General features: G+C 39.3%; 1 protein-coding gene across 1 annotated transcript in view; it reads left to right on the top strand.

Moving 5' to 3' along the window:
- Positions 1–20,861, top strand: part of LOC134583421 (uncharacterized) — a 49,029-nt gene that overhangs the window by 15,155 nt on the left and 13,013 nt on the right. Inside the window, exons 2-6 of the mRNA XM_063440365.1 lie at positions 3,797–3,891; positions 6,497–6,582; positions 8,324–8,385; positions 11,472–11,527; positions 20,350–20,424. Coding sequence (XP_063296435.1) covers positions 3,797–3,891; positions 6,497–6,582; positions 8,324–8,385; positions 11,472–11,527; positions 20,350–20,424 — 374 coding nt within the window. The remainder of the gene's footprint in view (positions 1–3,796; positions 3,892–6,496; positions 6,583–8,323; positions 8,386–11,471; positions 11,528–20,349; positions 20,425–20,861) is intronic.

Below are 20,861 nucleotides of genomic sequence, written 5' to 3'. Positions count from 1 at the left end.
TTACTTTGAATTACTTTTCCTAAGCTGGACATATTATGCACACACTATTATTGCCAAAACTGTGAAAAATATATATATTTTTTTCATTTTTTAATGTTTTTTAATAATAAATTAGATTTTATATATGTATAAGTCACATCAAAGTAAAGCCCATCTTGTCCTTTAAAAAACTATATATAATATGTGTTGATTCAATAAATGAGAGCGATGCAAATTGCAGTTGAACACAAACAGCAAAAAAATGCAAAAATAGCTTGAGTCCTTAAGGGTATGTCCAGCTTCTGAAGCTGCGTCCTTAAGGGGTTAATAGATGTGATTAAATGGCAAAGATGATCTACAATTTCATTGCAAATTTCATCTTCAAGTTCAATTTCTGATTCTTCAAGAAAATCCTTAAAGGACCACTCTAGTGCCAGGAAAACATACTCGTTTTCCTGGCACTAGAGTACCCTGAGGGTGCCCCCACCCTCAGGGACCCCCTCCCGCCGGGCTCTGGAGAGAGGAAGGGGTTAAACTTACCTATTTTTCCAGCGCCGGGCGGGGAGCTTTCCTCCTCCTCTCCATCTTGATCGCGGCGTCATCGGCTGAATGCGCATGCGCGGCAGGAGCCGCGCTCGCATTCAGCCGGTCGCATAGGAAAGCATTTACAATGCTTTCCTATGGACGCTTGCGTGCTCTCACTGTGATTTTCACAGTGAGAATCACGCAAGCGCCTCTAGCGGCTGTCAATGAGACAGCCACTAGAGGATTTGGAGGCTGGATTAACACTCATTATAAACATAGCAGTTTCTCTGAAACTGCTATGTTTATAAAAAAAAGGGTTAATCCTAGAGGTACCTGGCACCCAGACCACTTCATTAAGCTGAAGTCGTCTGGGTGCCTAGAGTGGTCCTTTAAGTGTTGGCAAAGAGTTCAAATTATTTTGCTCAACAGATGAGGTCCAAAACTGAATCTTATGAGACAGTGAAAATATTTTATCTCTTGCATTAAAAATATTAGTGTTTTTTCCTTGTAATAAACATACTTCATTTAATTGTGTGAATATGTCTGCAAGATATGCTACTTTGGATAACCACAGAGTGTTTGTTAATCGATCAGATAATCCAAATTTATAATCCTGGAAATATGCAAACAACTCCTGATGCAATTCAAACATTCTAACAAGGACTTTACCTCGTGATAGCCAACGGACTTCTGAGTGCAAAAGGAGAGCAGAGTGGTGACTACCCATATCTTCACATATTATTTTAAATAGTCCGGACTGTAATGGTTGACTTTTTATAAAATTAATCATCTGGACCGATTCATCTAGCACAGTTTTTTAAAGGAACACTATAGGGTCAGGAACACAAACGTATTCCTGACCCTATAGTGTAAACACCACCATCTAGCCCCCCTGGGCCCCTCATGCCTCCATAAACATAGTAAAAATCTTACTGTATTCAAGCCAGAAGCTGTAACTCTGCATGCTGTTTGCCTAAAAAAAAAATAGTCTGCTAACATCATCAGAAGTGGTAGCCTGATCCAATCACAATGCTTCCCCATAGGATTGGCTGAGACTGACAAGGAGGCAGATCAGGGGCAGAGCCAGCATGATTCAAACACAGCCCTGGCCAATCAGCATCTCCTCATAGAGATGAATTGAATCAATGAATCTCTATGAGGAAAGTTCAGTGTCTGCATGCAGAGGGAGGAGATACTGAATCACAGAATGCTGTGCACAGTGCTGCCCTGTGCTCTGCTGACAGCAGATCTGAGTGGATTGAGGAGTTTTATGCCTCAATGAACTCGGAAGTCCCTCTGGTGGCATTCTGAGTGACTGCTACTGGAGGTGTTCCTAGCTTTCAATGTAAACACTGTATTTTCACATAAAACGTTACAAAGTTACAGTTGAAAATAAAATATACTCAGATTATATATATATATGTGTGTGTGTGTGTGTATATATATATATATATATATATATATATATACACACACACACACACACACACATACATACATACATACATACATACACTGTTAAGTGTATTTTAATATTAAAATATATATATATATATATATATATATATATATTTTAGCTCAGAATCTCTATTATGTTAATGGAATGTAGAGAAAGAGAAAAGTTGGTTGAGGTGTGCCGAAACCATCGTACGAGTAGTATAAATATATATTATCAAAATACACATACAATGATATTGATGAAATATATATATATAATTTTCATTATATTTATATTAAATATGTAAATACTTAAAAAATAAAACAATAAATAAATATATATGTTTAAATTTGTTCTAACTGTATTTTAAAACTAATATATATTGATCTCAAAATACATGTAGAATAAAAAAATGTATGTCCATATACATAAATATATATATATATATATATATATATATATATATATATATATATATATATATATATATATATATATATATATACACACACATATAATAATTCTACGCATATGTTTATGTAATAATTTTACATAATTAGGTCATTTTATTAATCACAATTTGCGGGACCTGCCTGACAACACAGGCCAAAAGTCCAGGGAATTTAATTTGCTAGCACTATATTTAACCCTGTAACTTTCCAAGACACCATAAAGCCTGTACATGGGGGGTACTGTTTTACTCGGAAGACTTCGCTGAACACAAATATTAGTGTTTCAAAACAGTTAAATGTATTACAACGATGATATTGTCAGTGAAATTGACATTTTTTGAATTTTTCACACACAAATGGCACTTACACAGACGATATAATTGTTGTGATACGTTTTACTGTTTTGAAACACTAATATTTGTGTTCAGCGAAGTCTGCCTAGTATAACAGTACCGCTCACATACAGGTTTTATGGTGTTTTCAAAAGTTACAGAGTCAAAGATAAGGCTTGCGTTTCAGTTTTTTCACATTGAAATTCGCCAGATTGCTTATGTTGCCTTTGAGACCGTACTGTAGCCCAGGAATGAAAATTACCCCCATGGTGGCATACCATTTGCAATAGTAGACAACCCAAGTCATTGCAAATGGGGTATTTTCAGTCTTTTTTAGTAGCCACTTAGTCACATGAATGCCACCCTATGAAGTATGTGCGCACAAGAGAGCAATGACGCTTCCAAATGGAAGCATCTGATTGCTCCCTGCTCGCGCCCGCCTATTTCGTCATTTTGACAAATAGGGGGCGCGGCTTCACAAGGCTCCCGGTGCTGGAACCAGGTGAGTAAAAATGGCTGCCTGGAGAGTCCCTTTAATATGAGATGTGTCTAGTCTTTTTTAGTAGCCACTTAGTCACAAACTCTTGCCAAAGTTAGTGTTAATATTTATTTGTTTGCATTTTTCACATAAAAACTGTCCTTTCATCGATGATATCGGCATCATTATACGTTTTACTGCTCTAAAACTCATGTTTGTGTTCAGTGATGTCTCACGAGTACAACAGTGCCTTCCCCATGTACAAATTTTATGGGGTTTTGGAAAGTTACAGGGTCAAATATAGGGCTTTAAAATGTAATTCTCTAGATTCTCTGCCTATTTGGTGGTAATGAAGTTAAAAGATAAATAAAGGGTTAAAGTTATGTTTAACATTGATCTATGGTCATAAGCTTTGCATGAACCTTGCGTCGTAGCCCATTGAAAAGTTTATAAACTGTGTCTGTGTTTATTGTGTGGTCTAATTTATTATAACAATATTATCTACGATCTCTAAACTAAACGCTACTGTAACCGTGGCTGTAAATCAATGATGTGTTCCTTGTTAACACAAGGATGTTTTTATGATCCAAAGGTGGGGATACAATCCGTTTGTTGTGTGGACATCTCTTATGTGCAGAAAGCTCCTATGAACCAGATTCCATGAGTCTGTTGTGCCCTGTTTGTGTGGTAAGTTTATGTAATTAGAGTGAGTTACTCCTAGCACCATGACCATTTCAGTGATTTGAGTAAAGCCTTTAGCTGCCTGAGGTGTATCTTAACCAGAGGTCTGGTCTGGCTAATGAAAATTCTATGCATATTTGGCTGTTGTCAGTATGCAGACCATTCAGATACCAAACTATGTGCAATATTAAAAGAACACTATAGGGTGATGGACACAAACATGTATTCCTGACCTCATAATGTTAAAAACACCATCTAGCCCCCATGAATCCTCTAAATATAGCACAGTCTTACTGTTATTCTTGTCTGCTGCTGCTGGCTCTGCCCCTTATCTGCCTGTTTGTCTGACATCATCAGAACTGATTCTCTCAGCCAATTACAATGCTTTCCCATAGGATTGGCTGAGACAGTCAAGGAGACAGATCAGGGGCAGAGCCAGCACAAGCCAAACACAGCCCTGGACAATTAGCATCTCCTCATAGAAATGTACTGAATCAATGAATCGCTATGGAAAATTCAGTGTCTCCATATAGAGGGTGGAGACACTGAATAGCAGTGCTGCACACTGTACAGCACTGCCCTCGGACGCACCTCTAGTAGCCATCTGAGGAGTGGCCAGTGCAGGTATTCCTAGGCTGTAATGTAAACACTGCCTTTTCTCTGAAAAAAAAAAGTGTTTACAGCAAAAAGCCTGAAGGGAATGATTATACTCACTAGAAAAAATACAATAAGTTGTATTCTGGTGTTAAATATATAATTGAAGAGGTGTAGTCAGCTTTGATAGCCCTATTAGAAGTCTAAATGTGGAATAGGATAGCTCTGCCAGTTTTTTTGTTTTTTTTTAACTTGGCTTAATTAGTTCTGGTAGCACTACAGTTTGGTTAAAGGAAAACTAAAGCATTAGGAATACAAACCTGTATTTTAGTGTGGTTGCTGCTCACTTATCAAACCTGCATAATGGTTTAAATCCCAGCAAAAAGTTAATCGCCACATTGAGCTAATTAAATCGCCATTATGTTGTCAGCTGAAAAGTTATTAAAGGACCACTCTAGTGCCAGGAAAGCATACTCGTTTTCCTGGCACTAGAGTGCCCTGAGGGTGCCCCCACCCTCAGGGACCCCCTCCCGCCCGGCTCTGGAAAGGGGAAAAGGGGTAAAACTTACCTTTTTCCAGCGCTGGGCGGGGAGCTCTCCTCTTCCTCTCCGCCTCCGTTCCTCCCCGTCGGCTGAATGCGCACGCGCGGCAAGAGCTGCGCGCGCATTCAGCCGGTCACATAGGAAAGCATTCATAATGCTTTCCTATGGACGCTTGCGTGCTCTCACTGTGATTTTCACAGTGAGAATCACGCAAGCGCCTCTAGCGGCTGTCAGTGAGACAGCCACTAGAGGAAATAGGGGAAGGCTTAACTAATTGATAAACATAGCAGTTTCTCTGAAACTGCTATGTTTATAAAACAATTAGTTAACCCTAGCTGGACCTGGCACCCAGACCACTTCATTAAGCTGAAGTGGTCTGGGTGCCTAGAGTGGTCCTTTAATAAAAGGTTACTCCAAGCATCATAACCACTACAGCACCCGGGTAGTAGTTATGATGGCAGGAGTACCTTGGTGCAGTTTCCCAGTGATGGGAAAACCATTTGCAACTTTCTGCCCTCTGAAGTGGATCCAACCAGGTGCCAAACCTCCTCTAATGGCGGCTGAACTGCAACTGGCTTCTGCAGAGTTGGCTATCATTCATTAACTGAGTGCATCAGCCAAGAGCGCTCAGCTACTAAGTGACCCCCTGCACACAGAAATATTCACATAATTCACATTGGCCACCCCCAAACTCTCATTCTGGACTGGCTAATGACGCTGATGGAGGTGGATTTATTCCTCTGGCAGGTAGCACAAATTATCTACTTATGTACAGCACTTCATACTGAAACGGAGCACATACAGACTTTAAGCACCATGATTACCTCAAACCACTGAAGTGGTCATGGTGCTTAGAGTAACCCGTTAACTGAAGATTGCTTATATAAATGCATACACCTGCTCTGTGACTCAGAAATCTGTGCACAGGACTCCGGAATTTAGATGTGAGCAGTTTAGGATGTACATGTATCTGGATGTACATGTATCTAAGTGACCTGTATTGCCACTGTTTTAATTTTAAATATTCTATATTAAAGAATATTTACTTTTTCATGTTTTGTCTGAGCACACTGCACAGTCAATTTTGTTTTTTGCAGCCTTATTCATGACAGGGGCTTTTGAGCTTTAACAGGTTATCATGGAGCTGAATTAAAGAGCAAAACAGACTACAAAACAAAATACAAGACACTTGTAAAAGAAAAAAGCTCAGTCACATGACGCACATATTTTAAAATGTATTTGAAAAGTGGGAGGAGGGACACCTCCAAAATTAGGAAGAGGTACACTAAACCATTAGAAAGGTTTTGTTAATCCACTAGTCAATGAATCATTACACCTTTTTTATACTGAGAAAAGTATAAGAATATAAGTATATAAAGTATAAATATATAGTATATAAAGTATAAATATATAGTATAAGAATATAAGTATATAAAGTATTTTTTTATACTGAGAAAAGTTTATTTCATAAACAGGCGTATACATCCACAACCTACGAAATACAAAGTGACTGTGAAGCCAACTTGAATGACAGAGACCAGGCCATGGATGTTTCTGATAAGTATGTTTGTTTAATAGAGAGTGCACTATCCCACCAAGCAAAAGTCCTAAACTTGTTCCAGTAATCTATTAATAATTAGCTTTTCCAATAATGGTTGTGGACCAAAGGTGTCAGCTTCCCTAGCGACCCTCCCTTATATGTCTTTTAACACATACATCAAAAAACACGATAGTGGGATGCAGTGTAAACCTATAAAACTACAGAAAATAGTGTAATTGGTGAAATGTAAGATTGAAAACCTCAGAGAAAAACATTCAATCTTCATCATTGTATGTTTTTCTTTTATGCTTTTAATTGTAATGGTTTTTGCTGGTTACACATCTGGGTTCTTGAATTCCTCTAGAGTGGAGAAAATGCGTAGGACCTGTTTGTTTTTTGTTTATATGATACATTGTGATTTATTTAAAGTAGTAATAAATTATTTTATTGTGGATTTCTGCTGAAGTCTTTTTTTCTAAATCCGGTGAACAACCAGATTAGGTGCAAGGGAGCCTTCCAGTATATTGGGATATTGGATGTCTGTCTGTTTTTAAAGTTGTTTTTAGTCTCTGATTTCTTTTACGGTTTTATTTTTTTCTTCCCCTTATACAGTAAATACAGCAACTTAATTTTTCTATACTTTATTTAAACATAAGTAATTTTATTTATAATGTCCAAGTTGTAGCAGAGTAGTAGTATTATCCACGGTATCTCTGTTGGTAGACAGGATGAAGCAGGTAAAATGTAGGTAAAATGCAGGTAGCGTAGTTACAATCCTTTTCTCCCAAGAACTAGACGACACCTAGCTTGGAGGTTTAAACACTGGCATCTCACCAGGCTGAGTCACTCTCTTTATTATTTTCAGCTTACTTTAAAGGGACACTCCAGGCACCCAGACCACTTCTGCTCATTGGAGTGGTCTGGGTGCCAACTCCCACTACCCTTAACCCTGCAAGTGTAATTATTGCAGTTTTTCATAAACTGCAATAATTACATTGCAGGGTTAACTCCACCTCTAGTGGCTGTCTATTAGACAGCCACTAGAGGTCACTTCCTGGTTTCTAGCACAGGAAACCTGTGCTAGAGCGTCGCTGGACGTCCTCACGCTGTGTGAGGACCTCCAGCGTCGCTCAAAACCCCATAGGAAAGCATTGAAATGATTTTTCAATGCTTTCCTATGGGGAGACATAATGCGCAAAGGCACTGTTAATAGGACTCCTAGCATCTCCTTATCACCATCCCTACAGAATGATGGAAAACAAATGGGTGTGGCAACATAAAACAAACATTTAAATGAAACCTGGAGACTGGGAATCCCAGGGATGGATTACAGGAATGAACCCAGAAATCCCAGCATAAAGAAAACCAGACATAGAATAGAAAACCAAAAAAACCAAGAAAAACTAAACAGGAAACGTAACAAGAGTACTAGATACTAGAAGCCAAGACCAGACATCTCCACAGAACAGAGCAGGACGTGACACTAACATCAGGAGGGCACAGAAGGGATGCACAGGAAAAGAAATGCAATGTGTAAAGTTGGCAATGTTCATGCCCCCTATGCTGTACCAAAATGTTCCAGCACAACCTCTCCTTTTTATTCTGTACCCTGGCGAACAGGCGCCGAAAGTTGAACAATGTGCAACACTAATAACCAAGTTTTCAAATTGAAAAAAAAATAATAATTTTAATAGTATTAAAATCTCTTTTTTTGTGTGTGTGTATAACGGGATATATATGGTTTTATTTTTATACTTTTCAGGGAAGAGATGGACATTACACAAGAAGAGTCTGTTCAAACAAACTTTTGCAAGACTGATTGTGGTATGATTTTATAAAGTAGCTCTTCAAAATTGTAATTATGAATAATTTACAAAAGTGTTTTACATGAATGCCTCTCCGTTAATTGTGCATCTGTTAGTCTGTTCACTTTGCAATCAAGAAATGTGTGTTTTCTAAACATTGAGGAGCAACAGTCTACTTTTATAGTTTATAAGCCTTTATTGAAATATAGAAGCAGACACACAGAATGTCAACCAGTGTTGATTCATGACTGTTGCCTACATTGAGTAGTCTGCAGATATGTTGATATATACTAACAAGTGCAACTGACTTTCAACATCTCCAAGCAAACAGGTGCACCAGGTTCCACCTGTACAGGATGGATGTAGCAGTATAATGTAAGAGGATGTCCACATCCTCAAATGGAGGCGGGTATTAAAGTCTGCTGTGATCTCAAGCACTGCTTTCCAAAAGTTTTGCAGTTTTTGTCATGACCACCAAACATGGACCTTATTGCCAATATCCTCTGAGCATCTCCAGCAAACATTTGAGATTGTAGGAATACAGTCATGTAATAATTTTGGCAGCTGATCCACCTCATTCTGAATCTTTGTAGAAGAAGTACTTTTGTGTTGTGATATAATCACTTGTCAGTCCACTCTATCTAGTGAAATCTGTAGAACCTGCTGCCTCTGAATTATGCAGGGAAAGAGGGTTGTTCTGTTAACAATGTGCATCTGATAAATAGTAGAAATAGGCCTGGTGGGCAAATTATTGTTGTCTCACAATGTTTCAGATGGGATCAATTCCCGTGTCAAGCTCTGTTGCTCTAGTATGAAAAAAAAAGGTAGTGAGAGATTTGATTGTGTATAGAAGATTCAAAAATGGCTAATATTAAAAGAGGGTACACATATGGACCCCACACACACTTAATAGGGAGATCCCAGCAAATCTTTACATAGTTATGTGTAGGGGGAGAATATGTAGAACTTCTGGGCCTACTACAGTCCCCAGGCTGATCATAGCTGGGCAAGATGACATGGCCGGGATTTTGAGACGCTGACCCAGTCTTTGTGGTCTAGGAGACAGAGGTGCAGCAGCTAAACTGTGGAGACTGCCAGTCTGTAACTCTAACATCTGAGAGGGATACGGCCCTGGTGAATACGGGAGCATCCCCCAGCGATCTGTAATAACTGTTTTAATTAGAGCAAAAGGGTTGCCGCATCGATTGGCTTCACAGAGGGTCAGTGTTACTTGTCTCCGCACTCTTCGAACATTGTATCTGGAAATGTCCTGATAAAGTTGTACATCATGACTTAGGAAACTGTTGATTCAATCCCTGCAGGAAATCTAAAGTAGCATTAGTAGCATAGCCTGCAATGCAGCGTGGTGGCCGTTGTTTTAAAGCCCAGTATGCCTGGATCATTCGGTCAACGGTGTCCGACGATTGGACGAGCATTTGAATGAAGTTGGCCCTCAGTGTGATTGAGATGTAGCCTCTCAAAGTTGACTCTACAACTTTATCTATGTTGTCGAGCCATGTAGTGCGCATGACTAGAAAATTGGCAGTCGCTGATTGAAGACTGTGTGGTATCCATAAAAGAATAAACTTCTATCTCTTTTAGAGAGACTCTAAAACCCAAGAACGCTATATATCCAAAACTGAACAACGTTGTCTTTTATCACTCGGGAAAGGTGAGTTGTAAACTGAAAGATGTCATCTTCAGTGGATAATGTAGAGGCCCCCACTGTCCAAGCTGGTGGATGATCCACTCTAGTGTAAGGTGATGCTGTAGCGGCCCTGTAAGCCTGAAGACTGGGTGCCATATTTGAGTCCTTATTCTAAGAGGCAAGGACTCATGGTGTCTCCATGTAACTCCGAATGGAGGATGTCATTCGGGGCCTGGGTGATGCTGGCTCACCTGCTTTTTCTTTGCATTTGACCTCATTGCCCCTAAAAAAGGCATTGATAAGTGCTTTTGAAATGCTGTATGAGCGGATCCTTAAAATCATGCTGTCATCTTTTCAACTGCTAGCCACCCAGTCTTTTGACAGCAAACGTTTACACGTAAAAATATTCAGAAATGTTGTTAACCAAGGAGTGTGGTGTTTTTTTCTGTGTTCTCTCTCTTTTATGGATTAAACACTCATAAGGGTGCAGAGACCACAACCCTGTTATCTTGGCAATATGGACTCTTGAGTGTGGAGCATCCCTTTGACACTGTTGTAGCTAGTAAATCATTATGTCTGGGGAATTGTTCACTAGTAGAGCAAATCAACGCAGAGCGTAGGTGACTGGAGGTGGGTGTTAAAATATGGCAGCACTGGACTTGAGAGGGAGTACGTTACTATCTCAAATGTAACTTATCTCTATGTTAAATTATATTGATTAGCTGGGGGGACAGGGGCTTTCTGTGGATTTTTATGGATTCGGTTTTTTAGCAAGTTTAGTTTTTTTAAATTATTATTGAAACTAAATTCCACAAGCACTAGGCTATGTGATATATATGTATGGTGGAAGCAATGGTAGGATTAACAGTTTTTCAGGTTAACTATATGGATGTTGGGAAAGTTTAGTGGCTGGGCAAGTATGAGGGCAATTCTGCTGAACTAGCTAGAATTGGTGGGTTATAGGCCTCTTTGACAGAGATGGTTAAGGTTTTTAAGCAGAAAATTAGTCTAACTCAGACTTGGGTAGTAGTACAGCCGGAAAAGCATGTCAAGCACTAAGAAAAGAAAAAAAAAGTTAGCAAGTGAGCATGTCAAACAGAAGATTTGATGAGTGGATTTATTGTTGCTTCTGCCTGTATCAAAGGAATTCCATAAAGGCGCGTGGTTAAAATGCGCGATAGCTTCCTGATGCTTTTCTGTGAGAAAGCATTGTATTGGCTGACATCATAAAGATTGGTGAACTCAGCAATGAAGTTGGGGCCAGCCACGTGAGTAAAAACACCTTTTCAGGGGCTGAGGACTTAAATAGTTAAACACTATAGTATCAGGAAGATTGTGGTGATGTCTTTTTTCCAATGCTGAACTATCCTAGAAGACAAATAATTACAAAAAATATTAAACATGGTAAAGTGTGCAATTCACATTGCAGTTTGTGTTTAATTGGTTTCCTTTTACAGAAAAAGAGAATTTACAGACGCCCAGATCAAATAACGTGGATGTTATCGATCCCAAGGTGATACATATTTTTTGTTTTTGTGTGTGTGAATAAAGGCAAATTGTTTCAGATAGCGTTTGCATATGTTTAGAAATATATTCCAAGAAGTGGAGCGACATTTAGGTGATCAGCCACTTTCCACAAGCAACCAAAATTAAGAAATGAAGGAATAGGTATACTTATACGCTTCAATGGATAGTAGTCGTACGTTCAAAGTCATATGTTGTGTATATAAAAAATAAAAATTTAAAAATGATAGTGCAGATCTGTATATATGGTGTTTGAAATGCACCTTTCATATAGTGCTACTTAACACATTTAGATACTCCGTAAATGTAATCATTAAACAAACAAATCTTCACATAAATCATTAACCCCTTAAGACCGGAGGGCGTACTATTACGTCCTTTTAAAAGCGGCTCTAAACGCCGCCGGACGTAATAGTACGCCCTCCGGTTTTTAGTAACTTACCCGGTCGCTGGCGGTCCCACGCCGGCGATCGCGGTTCAGGGGACTCCCAGGGAGCCCCCCGCGGCACGTCCGCCCTCCAGGAGCCCTCCCGGCCATGTGAGAGTGAGGTCCTTGCGAGGACCTCACAATCACATGGCCGGTATAGCTGCCTGCTGCATTGCCAGCAGGGGGACCAACTGTAATGACAGTTAGTCCCCCTGCTGGCTGGAAATAAAATAAAAATGTTTTAAAACAGTGTAAAAATAAATAAATTATATACTTAGATCATATATATATATTATATATATATGATCTAAGTATATATATACACATATACACACATACACATACACCGTCTAGGTGTATTTTAATATTAATATATATATAATTATATATATATATTAATATCAAATTACACGTAGACTGATACTGATTAAATATATATATAATTATTGTTATATATATATTTATAAATAATATAAAAAAAAATAATATGTAAATACGTAAAAAAATTAAATAAAAAAAATAATTAAAAATAAAATATTAAAAAATATATAGATGTGTTTTATTTCGTTCTAACTGTATTCTGATATTAATATATATATATTTATATCAAAATACACTTATAACGAAATATATATATCTATATACATAAATATATACGTATATATCACTATATATATACCTATATATAAATAAAAATATTAAAAAAAAAATATATATATATATATACGTATATATACACATATGTATATATATACATATATTAATTCTACACATATATTTATGTAATAATTTTACATAATTAGGTATCCTAATTAATTACAATTAGCGGGACCTGCCTGACCACCCATGCCGAAAGTATAGGGAATTTAATTTGCTAGCACTATATTTAACCCTATAACTTTCCAAGACACCATAAAACCTGTACATGGGGGGTACTGTTTTACTCGGGAGACTTCGCTGAACACAAATATTAGTGTTTCAAAACAGTAAAATGTATTACAACCATGATAATCGCCAGTAAAAGTGACGTTTTTTGCATTTTTCACGCACAAACAGCACTTACAGGGACGATATTATTGCTGCAATACTTTTTTACTGTTTTGAAACACAAATATTTGTGTTCAGCGAAGTCTCCTGAGTACAACAGTACCCCTCATGTACAGGTTTTATGGTGTTTTCAAAAATTACAGCGTCAAATATAAGGCTTGTGTTTAATTTTTTTCACATTAAAATTCGCCAGATTGCTTACGTTGCCTTTATGACCCTATGGTAGCCCAAGAATGAAAATTACCCCTATGATGGCATACCATTTGCAATAGTAGACAACCAAAGGTATTGCAAATGGGGTATGTCCAGTCTTTTTTAGTAGCCACTTAGTCACAAACACTGGCCAAAATTGGCGTTTTTTGCATTTTTCACACACAAACAAATACAAACGCTAACTTTGGCCAGTGTTTGTGACCAAATGGCTACTAAAAAAGACTGGACATCGCTTATTTGCAATACCTTGGGTCGTCTACTATTGCAAATGGTATGCCATTATGGGTGTAAATTTATTTCCTGGGCTACTATACAGTCTCAAAGGCAACGTAACCAATCTGGCGAATTTCAATTTCAAATGTAACACGCTATATTTGACCCTGTAACTTCCCAAAACACCATAAAACCTGTACATGGGGGTACTGTTTTACACGTGAGACTTTGCTGAATACAAATATGTGTATTTTATTGCAGTAAAAGCAAACAGTATTATGACATTGACAGTTAAAATGTCATGAAGAACGAAAAAAATAAAAAAAAATCTTATTTTCTCCCATTTTTTTCATATTAAATTATGTTTCATAGCTAAATATTTGATATTAAATGAAAGCCCTGTTTCCCCTGAATAAAATGATATATAATAAGGGGGGGTGCATTTAATATGAAAGAGGTGAATTACGGTTGGACAGACATATAGCGCAAATGCCAGGTTTTGTTTACGTTTTGTTTCGTTCACAACTTGTACATTTGGCTGCGGTGTTAAGGGGTTAAATGTTAAAAAATACAAGGTATAAAACGGTATGTAAACAGATAACTGCTTACTAGATATGATGGTGAGTGCAACGGTATATAATCCCGTGACTCACAAGCACGCTTTCCCACACTGGGAGATGTCTCCTGCAGATTTGGTCAGGCGAGGTTTGAATCTATGGAGTCCGTATTGCCAGCTGCTCCGCTGTACTGCAATCGCCGTTCAAAATCTCTCGGCTTTCGCTTGGCTCCTCCCACCTTCTGTGCATATTGACGTCGTCTACGCGTTTCGCCGTTCTCAGACGGCTTTGTCAGGACGTAATGAGGCTTCTTTCTTCCGTGTTCCCAAAGTACTTTTATAGGGCAGAATGTCTCTCTAATTGGTGCATTTTGCATTATACGTTTACCGCCCAATGTCTGTATTGGTAATTAGCCTTTGAATTCCATTGATTCAGCAGACTCTTCATATTATCAATGAAGGCTGCTTTATCATAAAGCCATCTTTATCCACTTATACCACCAAAATAAAGCTTATAATAAAGCTTATAAAAACAATTAAATGCAATATAAAAATCATCATTAAATCAACAATGTGTATATGCATAATAAATAAAACATGATTAAAATGTAAATGCAAATGGAACATGATGAACATACATATTATCAGTACCTAATTTCGTAGAGATAGGGGGAAAAAACCCCACAAATGTCAATATCATTCTTTCAGATGTATATACAGAAATCTTATAACCATCCCCACTATACACAATTTAAAGTGACAGTGTAAAATATACAGATATAAAGAAAAAAGTATTATGTGCAAATTCAATTAAAAATGAATGGATAAAAAATAAAGAATAAAAATGATTAAGGATAGAGGTGGATATTTTATTACATTCCCTCTATTATATTGCTTAGACTGAATACTATATTGTAAATTTAAAAATTCTAATTAATTTAATTTAAAAAATGACAGATTTCAAAGTCATTATTAAGTCCATTGGGGATGAGGGTATTTAGTTCAAATATCCACCTCATTTCTGTGCAGCCTAGATTTTGAATAAAATTACCGCCCCTTCCAGTTTTTATTTATCTGTTGGGAGGGGTCAGAATTGTGGAACTTTTGGAAATGTAGAGGTACCTGGTGCTGTTGATACTGTCTCTTAATATTATAGGCATGTTCACATATCCTAGTTCTTAATTGTCTAGTTGTCCTGCCTATGTACTTTAGTCTGCAAGGACAGGTTAACATGTAAATAACATTTTGTGTGTTACATGTTATCAATTCCTTTATTCTATATACCTGTCCATTAGCTTCAAAGTCTTTAATGCATTGTTTTCGACTCTGAGTGTTACGGCAGGCATTACAATTGCCACACCTATAAAATCCTTTTAATTGGTTTAAATTGGACTTAAATTTATCTGCATTCGGAATATTATTAGTTAAAATTCTTTTCATATTTTTTACTCCTCTATGTACTATTTTTGGATTGGAGGGTAAGAATGTTGATAGAGTGGGGTACTTTAGCAGCCAGTGCCAATGTTTGGAAATTATCCTTCTAACTTGATTATTCTGAAGTCCTGAAAATTGACAAATGAAGGGGACATTTAGCTCCTGTTCTTTCTTTTTTTAAAATTTTATAATCCAACAGTATTTCACTATCTAATTGCTGGGTTGCTTCAACAGCTTTATATAAGGTATGGTCTTTATAACCTCTCTCCTTGAAGTACAGTTTCTTTTTATTCTGGTTAGTTTCAGTTTTGTGTTGGCCCCACAATAACCCACTACCTCTTAATTTTTTTTTATACAAATCTTATCTCTAATGCATTCTGTTCCTTTCACCTTTTTAGACTGATACATACTGTTAAGAGGGACATAATAAACAGAAATTAGATATACTTAATGCATTAAAATTCTGTACAAATATATATAATATAAAAATTTAGCTTTTACACAGATGTCCTGCAGCCGGCCAACTCATCCCTGACCACCAATCAGGGACATCTCATTCTGGTCCATTCTGGTTTATTTTTTCTTATGCCATCAACTTCAGTCCATTTAGGGATATGTAGTATTCTGATTATAGAGAAATATATAAACGAGTGGAGCAGTATAGTGAAGTAAACATTTAGGTGATAAACCCAAACCAAATCTAGATTGTGAAAGAGTTGTAGTAATATTTAAGTCAGTAGATGGCCCCAGGTCGACACATCTCAGCACATATAAAAATAAATGCATAAAAACACATAACGGTGAAACTGCCTTAAACGAGTAATGCTTTAACATTGTATGTACCAAGATTCCCATGAAGTTGCCCAAATAATTAGGTTAAGGGAATCAAGTTCCAGTCAAATAGTGAAAAGCTCAGTTTGTGTCAATAAAGTGGAAAACAAATGTATTAAAAATTCTGTGGTGATAAAAGATAAACACACGGTTTCTTACAGAAGAGCGTGGTTAGTAGGCTTGGCATACGCCGTTACTCACTGCCAAGCTTAGTCACAATGTATTTAAATTTTTTAAAACTTTATTACAGGCACTGGGGGGGACTGCCTGGCATTCCAGACAGGCTCATGTGATCGTGACCTCATTGCGATCACATGGCCCGGGAGGGGCGGATCAGCCGTAATGGGACTCCCTGTGATGCCAGGCAAGTCCCCCCCATCGTGATTGCTGGCGCATGATCGCATTTGCATAGCAAGGATTTTGGGTTTCTGGAAATTGCAATTTAGTCATCCGCTTTTTATTTCTCTAGAGATACTGTCATGATCTTGATCAGGTCAGCTAGGAGACTTTGAGCAGGGTTGTTATTTGAGACTTTATTGGTGCTTTTAGACATATTATGGAACTTGAGAAAAAACAGAATTAGGGCAATATGCCACAAAATAGGATACTTGCAAATAATAAAGAAAGTCTGTGATCTCCAGGTACGGTTGAAACAAAGGCAAGTTGGTATCAAAGGCAGGCTGGTTACAGTGGAAGGCTGATAACAGAGGCATGCTTGTAACACAGGAAGGCTAGTAACAGAGGCAGAGGTTAAAATCATACGTAAGAGTGGAGCAGGGTTGAGGGGAAGTCTGCAGCAGGTTCACATGAGCCAGGAACTGAAGTCTTTCAGGCAAATCACCAACTTCAGTGTAAATGCCCTGTTGTGAGCAGGGTGTAGCCTTATGAAGCCTCTTCATTAGTCCAGGCAGGTGAGGATGATAACGAGGAGATTAGTGGCTAGGGAGGCCACTAGAGGCAAGAAACAAGTATTACATGAAATAACAGAAGAAAATGAAACATGTTCCTGGTTGTCAGGATAGGATCCTGACAAATACATGGTATAAGATCCAGAATTCCACAAAATATGTATCTCTGCCATAAAAACTGTACAGAGTTTAGCATGTAGAAATTATTGGTAATAACTTAGGCCAAAAGCTATAGAATGCATAAACGCTGTTGATGCTTTGAGTGGCCCTTGAATAATTTTAGTGTTGCAGCCAACAACATATAAACTATGTGCTCTGGTTTAGTCCTCAAAGAAACATGCAGACCATACATTCATAACCTGTGTAGCAGCTGTGCAGGACCCCTAATCAGCCAGAGAGGACCTGAACAGAATGCATAAAATGTTCATATATCATTTCCTTTATAATTTACCACACTATCGTATGCCATTTAACATGTATCCTTGTAATTCTTAACAGGCAACATACAAATAAAAGTACAGAGTCACAGCGTGTTACCCAAATATAAACCAACAACGCTCAAAACACCCATGTGGTAACCTCTCTATCCACACTAAAAATCACAGCAAATCATATACATACAGTGGGTGGAATGTTGTGGTTCAAGATTAGATACAGTGATATTGAGGTCGATGAAGTAACTTTAGGCTGCAGGAGGGTGGACTCTGCTGGCTGGGAGCCTGGGGCTGATGTGGGTGTGGGTGTGACTGTCCTCCTCTCCTCTACACACTCGGTGTAGAGGAGAGGAGGACAGTCACACCCACACCCACATCAGCCCCAGGCTCCCAGCCAGCAGAGTCCACCCTCCTGCAGCCTAAAGTTACTTCATCGACCTCAATATCACTGTATCTAATCTTGAACCACAACATTCCACCCACTGTATGTATATGCTTAACAGGCAACAGTTTACTAAAATTGTTAGAGGAACTAGTAATTTGTTTATGGCATTCCTTAAAAAAACAAACAAGATTAAGTTTTAGGGGGCGGGGCCAAGCACCAGGACGGAGCAGACGCCATCTTTCAGAGCTCCGGGCCCAAAACTGGCTAATCTACCCAAAATCAATCGACTCAGGCCCCATCGACAATCGGTGAAAGGTGAACTAGGTGCATAAGCACACAAGGAACTCACTCATGCCCTTCACATACGACTCGAAGGCCAAATCAGCCCGCAAGCTCCGGAAAACACCCAGGCCTCACGACCTGAGGAAGGCCGCGGAATACGCTGAGGCCTTTGCAAACTGGGCCTGGCACTCACCTCCGTCTGAAGCCGACTCGCCTACAGCATCGATGGGCCGCACGAAGCCCAAAACACAAACAGGCCCGCAAAAGGGGAGGGATATCGGCGAAATGCTCTCCGGCTCGACAAAACAGACGCCCGCAGAACGGGCGGACGAAGAGCACACCACAAACCCACCAGAGGACGAAAATGGCCGACCCCCCAGTAGGCCTAGCGGCTCCCTCCGGTTGCTTCCAGGGGAACCGGAGCACACGCAATCCTCCGATCCCTCGACCAAGCAGGATATCTCAGACCTCTACGACCGCATTAAAAAACTATTTGATGCAGACATCGCCCTAGTGAAAGAAGAAGTACAAGCGGTCACAGAACGAGTCCGGGTGACGGAGGAGGATGTAACCGACCTCAAACGAGGCCTATTAGCCCTGGAGGAGACAACACAAAAGCTACAAGCTGCCCACAGCAACACGATCCTCAGACTGGATTCCCTCGAGGATAAAGGCCGAGAGAAAAACCTGAAAATCCGGGGGGTTCCAGACACAATAGCGTCAGAGGAGCTGCCCCACCTTATTAGACGCCTAATAGCCTCCGTGTTGCCAGCAAAAACGGCTAAAGCAATAGAGCTAGACGGTGTATACCGCATAGCGAAATCACCCAGGGCACCCACAGCCTCCTCGAGAGACATCATACTTCGCTTCCACGCGTACGCTGACAAACAAAGACTCCAACAGGCACTGCGGGACAAAACACCTCTCCACTTTGAAACACACAGCCTGACCTTCTACCAGGATCTTACCCGCTCCACACTTCAATGGCGGCAAGCCATGAGACCCATCACGAAGAGGCTCCAAGAAGAAGGCATAGCATACCGCTGGACTGCCCCAAGGGCCCTAACAGTGACAGTGGAGGACAAAACCTACAGAGCTACGGCACCAGAGGAGGCACCACAGTTCCTGGCCTCACTTGGACTGGTGAACAGGCCCCCAGAGGAGCAGAGACGCCATCCCGAGCACTCATGGGACATTTCGAACATCAGGCCGTTCGTCTCGGCCAGAGACCAAAACGCAGGGACCTGACTCGTAACATGCTAACTCATACCTGTTATATACATATGTTTTAAAAACTTGTTTATCTGTTGACCCAGTTTAACATGTACCCAACACACTACAAACAGGACACCCACAGGCCGCCGACACACCACAGAGATGGAATATCCCACACCAGAACGAATAGCACCGACCATAGGGAACTGCACAGACGGTATACCCAAGAATAGGCCCACACCTAATGCAGCACTCCCCCCCCCCCCCCCCCCTCCCCGCTATCCCCACGTTAAGGGGCCCACATGATGACTCACACACACGGCGCACAGGACACCCACATCCCCTCCCCAATCCCCTCTAACCCGGACCGCCCAAGATGCCAACTAGGGCGGAAGGGTACACAAAGACCGAGAGACCTACACGAACCTAACCCACACGACGTACTAGCACAAGAACTCCCAGGACTAAACCCAGTTCTCAGGGGAGCACACCCGCTACAAACGCCCTGTCCAGCCCACACCATCAGGCTAAATCAGCCACTCAAAACCCACATCTACGATCACCAAGCAGTCTCATATAGGCATCTTCCCAGACAAACACCAGACCCAAATGAGACTGACCTATTACTCAGACTCCTGTCATAAACCAAAAATGTGCTACGATTCCACATGTCATGAAAATGTCTCTGTATATATGTACAAGCTTGCATTCATTGTTATGGCAACAAAGATTAACGTGTACCTGAAGCTATGCATGACGAAAATAAAGAATAAAAAAAAAAAACGCAGTCAGCTCATATTATACGATTACCATAACTATGCTTCTAAATGATATTAATATATATATTATTTATTTATTTTAACAAGAATGTTTGCAAAAAAATTGAAGAAGCTTTGATCATTTCAAAACGTGCTTTCCAGCAACTGGATGAAGCCCTACAGGTACTTTTTTTAAATTTAATTTGTTTAGTTTTTTTTAAATTGAAGCATTGTTCAGCATCAATGCCTTTTGAGTTTGATTGGATTTAATGAAAATTGTTATAGAATTGTTCTGAAATAACCCAAATAAGGAACATATTAAATGGACACTTCTAGCATTGCAAGTATTGTTGTGATGGTGATGCAAAGAGGACATAGGTTTAGTCCCATATCTTTTTTGAAGAACTATTCTTAATTGGGTTTTATTAAAATTGGGCATTTCTGGGCTGTAACCTAAGCTCACCCCCCTTTGCCACTGACATAATGAGAAGGTTTCACATCCCCATATTATTTATTATTTCATTATTCAGTCCAAATGTTTTTCATAGGTTTGCAGGATTTGGCCGGGTAAAATCATCATTAGCACCTTCATTGCTGCTGAATCTAGACCATCTCTCCAT

Source organism: Pelobates fuscus, chromosome 1, assembly GCF_036172605.1.
Source record: "Pelobates fuscus isolate aPelFus1 chromosome 1, aPelFus1.pri, whole genome shotgun sequence".
NCBI lineage: Eukaryota > Metazoa > Chordata > Amphibia > Anura > Pelobatidae > Pelobates > Pelobates fuscus.
This window is presented reverse-complemented; position numbering and strand designations above follow the sequence as displayed.